This window comes from Acanthaster planci, linkage group LG04, assembly GCF_054643075.1.
Source record: "Acanthaster planci isolate LZ-2023a linkage group LG04, COTS_SCS, whole genome shotgun sequence".
NCBI lineage: Eukaryota > Metazoa > Echinodermata > Asteroidea > Valvatida > Acanthasteridae > Acanthaster > Acanthaster planci.
In genome coordinates this window covers 671,652-681,290 of record NC_141780.1, presented here as the reverse complement: position 1 = coordinate 681,290, position 9,639 = coordinate 671,652, and the positions used below count along the sequence as shown (strand labels likewise).

The window sequence follows — 9,639 nt, the reverse complement described above, 5'->3', positions numbered from 1 at the left end:
AGTTTAGTCTTTTACTTCCCTTCCTCCAAAAATGATATTTAAAAAGATTACCTGAAAAAAATTACAAAATTTCACCCCCAAAACACACCCCCTTCCAATAAAAAGGTTCTGGCTTTGCCCAGAGCTAAGGGCATACAAATGCATGTTTCAATCCTGTTAAAAATGCTGAAAGATCCTGCCATCTTTAAAAAAAAAAGCTGATAAGACAAATAAACCTGTATATTTTTCACAGGCAACAAGGAATGACCCCTTGGCCTTCCCTGGATTACTGATCATAAACTCACATTTTATCCAGTCCAAATAAATAAAAAAAAATTGAAAAATTTGAACCACTTTGTAGAGATATGAAATCCTTTCCTTAGAGAACGGAATAACAATTTTAGAAAAAACCTCCCCCCCCCAAAGTACTCAGGCCAAACTCCCATTTTCACATTGTATTGTTTGGTCTAAATTACACCCTTTCCTAGAAAAATCTCCTCCCAGCCCAGTTACTTATTTGGGATGCCACTTTCTTAAAATAAAAAAAAAAAGGTTAGCACAAGTAGAATTTACACAAACTTTCAATTTGACAAACCTGATTTCCATACAAGATGGAATTATAACATTGGCACAATGCACCTATATATGAAACAACATTACAAAAATTCAAAACACATATGTTACACATTTTACCTTCTCAAGCTAAATATTACATGAGCAAAAGACGTGCAGAGGCACGATTGCCACCCGTCTGAATTTAACACAATGTTAAAGTGCAGTAAATATTTCTTTCAGAATTTAAGCCCAAAGTGGCAACATTGATGGTTGGGGGCATAAACACTCTTTGCACTTCATGCACATTTTATTCCCCCCCAAAAAACGAATAGTACAACTGCACACTTATGCTACTCTGTGGTGATATGGAAAACCTTTTCTGAGTGATGACAAGAAAAACACCAAAGTCAAACTGCATGATTACTTCTTGAACGACAAAGACTTGGCTGGCCTGTCCAACAGTTTTTATACCTCAAAAATCTGATTTCCTGTAAAAACGTGCATACTCCACTAATTTCAAAATGTAAAAGAGCGGTGGCATATGAACTGGTTTCTACCAGTGGAGATAAGTAGGCCAAACACCATCAGTCCAGTTACCTTGAAAATAATTGTCTACTTCTCAAGAAACTGCGCCTCTCAAAATTTGCAAAGCCAAGAACTAAAATTTTCAGCCAAAGTACATCTTTCGAAAATCTGAAACTTAATGACCATAGCAATGGTCAACTAACAAAGACCAACATAATGTAAGCAGGAGTCAAAGTGTAACTGTTCTGACCAATGTATAACCAAATAGTAAAATGAAGAGGAGTTTACAATATCTAGACTGGTTTTTGAAACCGAAGTCCAATTTGGATTCGCAAATCATGTTACAGTACAAAATGCTCTTTATTTCTATCTGTATGTAGAAAGACAACTTTATAGAACTGGAATTCCCTGACAACAGGTGTCCCTGGATTTGGGAATCAAACATTTAAATACTAACAGACATTCAAATTCTACAATCCAAACCAGGTTATTGTACGACTTATGAGAAAGCACTGCTTTCTAGATTACATACCATGATCAGCAGAATAAAAAGGAAGATCTTTTGTTGTGTAAGTAAAGAAGCTGGTCTCTCCAGGATTCTCCCCAACATTACATTACCTACAACATTCCATTTCAAGAAACATTTTAAGAACATTCATTAAAAAAAATAACATTATTGTTTGCAACCTGGAAATATGTTTATGCTTTCCTCAGAGCACAGAATGCTTTCATAAACCAATAAAAATATCCTTTTATCATTAAATTTAAGGAATAACCCTACATTAAAAATTGTTTCAATGTATCTACACCTGATATATCTTCTTCTTGATTCATGATAAAAAGTAAACATGATTTACTATTTACATCCCTGAAATCTGTTAAAGTATCTTCAATGCATAGACGCTTTCCTTAAGAGTATACAATAATGATTTACATCAATAAAAAAAGGTATTTTTATCAGGAATTTTTTATTATCAAGAACAAACTCCAGATTAAACTGTGCATTTTTTGGTCTACATTTATCCCCTCCTGCCATAAAAGATCTCATCCCAGCCTGTTGTATTATTTTGCACTGCCAATTTTCTCAAAATAAAGCTTCAATTTAGTTCACCTTGACAATCTTCTGATCTTCACTCATGATTACAACTTCTGAACAATGCACTTTTATAAAGCAAAAATACTCAAATTGTCGCATATCTGATGAACTAGCGAATCAATCATTTTGGTGATTTTCAGATTTTATCTCACAAACTAACAAATAGCTTTGATAGCTGTATTCAAACAAAGTATTGTTCATAGAGCCAAAAGTACAAAGTAGGAAATGATTTCTAAGACCAATTTTGTATCTTTTATACATGTACACAGTAATGAAAAGAGGTTTGAATTCAATATTGAAAACAAGCAGGCAATAACTGCTTAAACTGAAAGCATGTTTTACTTGAAAACGGTGATACTTTATAATCATTGGTTCATTAGATATGTGATGATATATTCAAACTGTCTGTTGCACTTTTTACCTTTTCAACCTAAATGTCATGTATGTACTCGAGGTGTAGAGGCACGACTGCCCTTCATTTCTGGATTTCAATAAGACAAAATAATGAGCAATGAATGACCCCATCAGAATTCAAGCCTAAGGGGGCACCGGGGGGCACTGGGGGGCACCATTGTGGGTAGGGGATATAAAAACCTCAGCATTTAATACCAGGATTTTACTGTTACAGGACTTTAAACAATACTCAAGATTAGGTCTTACCTAAAGGTTGTTTTCCAAGGCATAATTTCTCCCAAATTTGTGTTTTAGAGCTGTTCCCTGTCAGCATGGTGCATCAGAATGTAGTAGAATTTTACAACTTGCTCATAATTAGAAATCCGGATCCTCTCATTCACTCCATGAAATCGTGGAACGTCTTCTGGCAGGTTAAATGTTGGGCAGAAACGATACAGCTTATCGGTGATGCTGGTGTAGTGGACAGTATCAGTGTTGGCCAGAAGTATAGCTGATTGATAAAAAACAAGCAGGAAGTGGAAGAGTTTATGACTTATTGTTCTTGTAAAACTTGCCAATATTAAAAAAAGCTTGCAAATGAATTCAAACACAATCAACGCAACAAGGTAAAGGATTTCCAGTGTGCACCCAAAATTAATGTACCTAGCACATAGGCTGATTTTCAAAATCTTTAGACATCTTTTAAAGTTATACTCCCTTGTGCATATTCACTATCGATATGCCGTCAACTTCTGACAAAAGGCAAAACTGTAATCGAACACACAGGCCTTTAAAGAATGGAAGGAACCATGATCAAAAAGAAACTACCTGGAGCAACAATAGCATCTGGGAAAACCTGTTGAATGCTCTGACCGATGGATTGATAGGCAAAACACTGCTCATCATAGGGAGAAGTAATGGTTGCCTCTCGACTCTGAAGGATCTCCATCTTAATACGATCATCATTGATGAGACGCCGATCACGTTCTAAAACCTACAAGTTGGAATACATACCAAACCAATGCCTGATACAAAGTCACATCCAGATTTCTACGATCTAACCTACTTTGAATCTAACCAAGAACAATTTGTTTGAACTAATCACTCATGGATTAATGTTACCATAATGAAAAAAATATAATGACATAGCTGCCAAAGACTGAGTCTCACTTCTTGGAGCAAATGTTCCAGAGAGATTTGTTTCCAGACAAAATGTCACATGATTAATATAAGGCTTGTGACTGGTACTCTGCTAACAAAGTATATTTTGCTCAGCCCCTCCAAGAATAACTTTTATAAAGCTTTCAATTTGATCTACATCCACACACACACAAAAAAATGTGACAATGACGCTTGATTAAAGAATGTAAAATGAGTATACCAAGGTAAATAGACTTTAATCCTTACTTGTTGAATAGTTTGACTTGGATGAATACGATGATTGACGATAGCTGAGGCAGATGGAGGTAACACATTTACCTATTACACAGCCAAAAAATAAACAGGTCTTGAGATCATGCTTACAATTCTGTCTACATACTCTCTTTTGTATATGCACACCACCAATCTACCAAGAAAGAACCCCAGCAGGTAGTCAGGTGCGTAGACAAGCCATGGAGGAATGACATTCTTTGTAAGCTAGACACCAGACCAAAAATGAGTAAACTCACCTTAACACCGCCCCTGAATACAGTAATAGCTGTGCTGGTGTGCAAAATTGCTCTGGTGCTCTCTTTCTGTTGCATAATTCTATTGAAATAAACAACAAACAGATAAACAATAAACAAATATTACATGATGAGATAGTATTTGTAGGTGTTTGAATTTTATTAAGTTTGATCGATTTGTCTGTCCATTCATCTGCAATGGATCAGGAGAAGGTACTTTAAATAAAAGGACTAAGTGCCCCCGCAAGTATGCATTGGTTTCAACATACACGTTCAAACAGTGTGAAGCGAAGATGATTTACTTCAATGTTACACACACTGTGCACAAACCCACAATGCCTTTGTGCAGTATGGCCAATAATCATTAATCATCCTTACCAATGATAAATATCAATTTCACTACGAAGAATGAGTGTAGGCATCAGTACACTGAACAAGTTCTGTATAAAACATGATTTGGCCCAGGTTCAAGATGACCTTAGGAAAAGGGTAACAGGTTGTCATACAAGTAGTCACTTTGTGTAGAAAATTATGGGTTGAAAAACCCACCTTTCTACAATCTTCTTAAACAGCCAAAGATTTGCAAACACCAACTTGATAGGGTACTCCACCTTCAAGTACAAAAGAAATCAAAAAGGAAAGCAATATCACAATAAAAATATAATGCACTTTTAGAAACAACACCCTTAAATACTATTTAACAGCCATTAAATGGAATCTAACTAATGGAATTTAACTTATCATTACCCAAAATCACCTACAAATGACTCTTTTGGCAAAAGTCTCTTTCAAATTGGCTGAGCAAATCTTCAAATTAAACAGAAGTACCAAAGTCTCTTGGCAGAAATAAGGGAGACTTTCAGACAAACGTGGTTAGGTTCTATTTGATTTTGAGATAAGAAGAGTTTACAGAAGTTACCTCTGATGCTAGATAGACAAAATTGTCATATTCCACACCAGACCCAAACATGCTGGGAAATGGTGTTGTTTCAAGTCTGCCAAAGAAAGAAGAAAAAGGATACTTCTATGTCAGGACAACTCCTGGTCTAGGAAATTGGAATGCCAGGAATTCTATGTATTACCAGAAATTACCAACAGAGGAGTTCTAGTTTGGCGATGTGCTTGCAAGCTAGAATGATGAACTATGTGTAGGTTGATCATTCTTGACAAGCTAGAATCCTCATCAATGACACTCATGCATGGGTTCATATGTATTTACAAGGAGTGATCATAGAAGACCTCTTTTATACATTCTTCCACTTTTCAACACAAATGAACATCTTTGCTTACTTGGACACGGCCTTGGCTAAGATTCCAACATTTGTCTCTTTGGGAGGCATGGAAGAATGACCTGTCTCGGCAGTGTCTACACTTAGCCTGAGAGTTGCATGGCCCTTCTCAGATACCCCAATGAGACCAACAGGTCGATGGACATGCTTGATGACATCTTGCAAGATGGTATATCCCTCATCCAATAGGAATTCAGCTTGCACACCTCGCTCTTGAAGCGTCTTGCCAATGTTGGCTGCTCCATCCAATCCTGTTACCTAGGTGTATGGATCCATAATATCAGTGGAATCAGTTGCTGTAATATACACCTGCTGTGCAAAAGCAAAACTCTGTAGTCACACTGATCAGTAGCAGCACTGAAGGTGATGGACAGGATGAGACAGACATGGGTAGACAGAGTGGAGTTCAACACCACCAAGTCTGAAAAAAATGTTCCCACATTTCCTGTTTTTTTCTTCTTCTTGAGAGATGATTCTATGAAGTTTTGCTTTCCTTCAATATAACTTTTACCTCTTCGTCATGACCAAAGCATAGATATATTGATCGTACAGGCTTCTCCTGTCTCTCCAGCCGAGATTCCAGAGCCTCAAGAATTCCCTAGACACATAAAGCAGACAAGCAAAGAAACACCTGACAATCATTTCATTCATCTGAAAAACTTTGAAAGAAAACCTACAAAATATGATCTTGTGTTTAACAGGTTTAGCACTGTGTTCAGAATGATGGCGGAACGATTTTAAAAGTAGAAAGCCCAGTTGTAAGACCATCAATCATCAGCCACTCATAGACCGATCCATTAAGCCCCACGTTATACAACTCCCCTCATTCAACAGAGTATCCCCTCCCCTTTCAGTTGTCAGTGATTCTGCTTGGATATTTCAACACCAACATTTATTCTGTTGAATCACATTACTGTTTTTATTATGTTCCCTCCATGACGACGTAGGATTCTTAAGCTGTGAAATCTTCACTCCAATCCCTATGAATCCAATTCTAAACTTTGTGGCACTTGAACAAATGACTTTAACCCTGCCAAGGCCTTACATTAACACCTGACCCCAGCAGTCATTCATGTGCCATTCTCATTGGACCTGCGTATGACCTTTCACCTTATACTTTGTCAGAATGGAGCAGGGATTCTCAACAAAATCCATCAAATACCTCTGCCTGATCAATTACAATTAAGCATGCATACACTCTACAGTTAGATTCTAATGGGGTTAACTGTCTGGTAACACTCTGTGTATGAAAATCTATCTTTACCATTAATGAATGTTTATCATCGATGGTGCCCCTCCCATAGATGCATCCATCCTGTTCCCTCCCTTCAAATGGTGGTACATCCCAATCTTGCCCATCCACAGGCACTACATCAATGTGGGCTGCTAGAATATAGGGCTTCAGAGAGGGGTTGGAACCTTCAACTGTGTAGAGTAAGCTGTAAGATGCAATCACTTCTCTCGTCACTAATGGAGAGCTGTGGACCTTTGGAAATACTGAGTAAAATTGACAACAGATTTTAAAAATACAATTAATTGTTCTACAAAGGTGGATAGACATGAATTAGCTTTGTCAGAAAATGCCATGTATCTTGGAGAGATAAATGTTAAAATTTGGCTGCAACCTTGTTGGTATATTTAAATGGCTTCCTTTTTCACCTTTTCCACTGGATTAATTTTTAAATTTTTAACAAAAACAGAAGATACCGTGACAGTCTCATGATTCGGAGCAGTCCTCCTCCCTTCATTCTCAACTTCAGTCTATTTTTTCCAGAAATTATTTTTGCAGAGACCCTCAAGAAAAGAAACCAACTTCTTCCTATTATGACAACTCTCAACAGTACTTTTGGCACTATTTTGGAAACTTCTTTTAGCGTGGTCTCATACTTACAATGTGTATTTTAACCTAAGGAATCTACTCATCATATACAAGCATAAGAGAACCACTGGTAAGTTTAATGACAAAATACCAGTACAGTGGAACACTGCTATAACCAACACCACGGGGTCCACGCTAAATGTTCGGTACAGTGGTCATTCAGTATAGCGAAATTAACTGCTGAACGTTTCGTTGCCATATTGAATAGCGTCCTCTCTTGTCTAACTGAAGTGCACCCTCTTGTGATACTATGATTCGCTGTTTTCGTGATGTTTTGCCACTGCATTCATGTTTGAGGTTTCTAGAAATGTATATGTAAATTATTTTTGTTTTTTATTAAATCTCAACTTATAAAATTGATATTTAGTTTATCCTAAAAGTCATGAAGCTACCACTCAGGATTGATCTCTGATGCATGCTGTGGCAAATCTCAGTTGATTTGTAACTGCATAATGTTCGGTAGGTTTTGTGCACAAAATATTGGGAGCCAAGGACGATGTTCAGTACAGCCAAATGTTCGGTATAGCAGAGTTCAGTACAGCGATGTTCCACTGTACTGTCTTTACGCTATGAAGTCAAACTCACCTTTTTGCAAGAAAGCATGAAATTTCAAAATTTCGCTGTAGTTTATGTCACCTGGCTTTCGAGAGACTGTCTCAATCCTGATGGCTTCTTGCAAGTTGGTCACAATCTTTCTGTTGCCGTCAAATTGTGTGGTGTCCAAAGACAGTCCGGATGGTTTGGGTTGCTTGGACTTTGCCGTGATGGCTCGAAGCACTAAAATGGCTGCCAAGCCGCTCAAACCAGCGGTGGCCACAGACAGAATACTGAGAAGCATTGTGGTGTGACTGCTGCTGGTCAATTCTGAAATGAATCGATGTTCGACATTCAATGTTGAATAAATAACCATTTGAAATTCAGGATGCACACCCCTAAGAGCAATGGAGTGCAAAAGGGACAAAATACAAACGGTGCCAACTACATTTCTGGGGTTGTTTGACCCTGAAAAACCCCATGCCCAGGGTTGCAAGGAGTCATTGCTGATTGAGGAGAACAATGAAATCAGATTCAATGTAATCTCCAGGCGGGGCATGGAGTTTGGGTATTTTATTTGAATTTGAGGAAAGTTTGATGTGATTCATTCAATTTAATCTCTGGTTTGCAAGCGAAGAATTCCACTGACAAGACTCTAGTCAACTGAATTGCCCTGATGGAGACAGTGGGGTTGCTAAAGTGTACCGATAAACAATTTGAAAATAAGTTTAAACCTGGGGAGTGTGATTGATGTGTATTATTTCGATCAAATGAAATAGTTTGGATGAAAACAGCAAGTGCATACTGTTTTTCGCTGTAATAATTACATTGCTGTTAAAACCTGTCACCTACCTTCCAGGGCTTGTTTGACCCTGGAAAACCCTAGGACCAGAGTTGCCTCTGTGCATGGATGCTCTGTGGGAAAGAGTTGTATGTGTATGTATCATTGTGATATGAAATGTCCATAAGGTACACAGGGTACATGAATGTGAATGGATGTGCAATGTGGTGCAGTTTAGTTTCTATTGTGTGTGTCCATTTTGCACTCCATCATTTTCTAGACATGCTAGGGGTGTGTCTCGCCCCTGAATGTCAAACCGGTTACTTATTCAACGTTGGAAAATCAAACGATTACTAATTGTTCAACACTGAACGTCGAACAAGGAACTAACTTCACATCGGTGCCCGCAGGTTTTCCAGAGTGTTATTAGCAAGCCGCCCGGCATGCCCGGCCGGCCCTGGCCTAACAGGCTAGTGCCAGTAGCCTCAGCCCCTCCCTTAATCAACCCGTACTGACTGTACTGCCTCTTTAATTAACACAGAGTTAACATAGTGACATCACTCTATGCTCTTTAACTTTCAGGGCTTGCAGGAGACGTTTGCCTCTTTGGAACAAATTACCCTTGCATCGACAAGCTACGGCAGAACTTCAAGACTGATGATGTAATCAGCTGATGCTGACTGCGAGCTACCAACCAAACGATGACTGGTTGGGACCGGAGAGAACAGGCAAGAGACACGCGCAATAGCATCAGCAAAATTGGTCACGTCAATCACCTTTCATCGTGTGTTGTTGACTATAGACTGGCTTCAAGAACTTCTCCAACAACACTTCAGTCGAAATGCATTAAACAAGTGTCAAATAAAATAGGTGCACTAGTTAGGCTGCTACACCAGTCTATCATTTATAACGAGGTTGGAAGGTCATGAGAACCAACCAAT

General features: G+C 38.2%; 1 protein-coding gene across 5 annotated transcripts; it reads right to left on the bottom strand.

Moving 5' to 3' along the window:
• Positions 1-398: 398 nt before the first annotated feature.
• LOC147799275 (N-fatty-acyl-amino acid synthase/hydrolase PM20D1.2-like) lies at positions 399-9,620 on the bottom strand. 5 transcript variants are annotated; one of them, XM_087135740.1, is made up of 12 exons: positions 9,319-9,447; positions 8,770-8,832; positions 7,969-8,247; positions 6,769-7,001; positions 6,016-6,102; positions 5,506-5,762; positions 5,135-5,210; positions 4,765-4,826; positions 4,219-4,297; positions 3,956-4,027; positions 3,377-3,542; positions 399-3,059 (listed from the first exon to the last, which is right to left on the bottom strand). In XM_087135740.1, exons 3-12 carry the CDS (start codon positions 8,219-8,221, stop codon positions 2,860-2,862), a joined length of 1,485 nt encoding a protein of 494 aa, XP_086991866.1. In that variant the 5' UTR covers positions 8,222-8,247; positions 8,770-8,832; positions 9,319-9,447; the 3' UTR covers positions 399-2,859. The 5 variants fall into 5 exon arrangements, with proteins under 5 accessions (XP_086991866.1, XP_086991867.1, XP_086991863.1 ...); XM_087135741.1 differs by lacking the exon at positions 9,319-9,447 and adding an exon at positions 9,090-9,310; XM_087135737.1 differs by lacking the exons at positions 8,770-8,832; positions 9,319-9,447 and adding an exon at positions 9,475-9,620.
• Between the last annotated feature and the right edge of the window lie 19 nt (positions 9,621-9,639).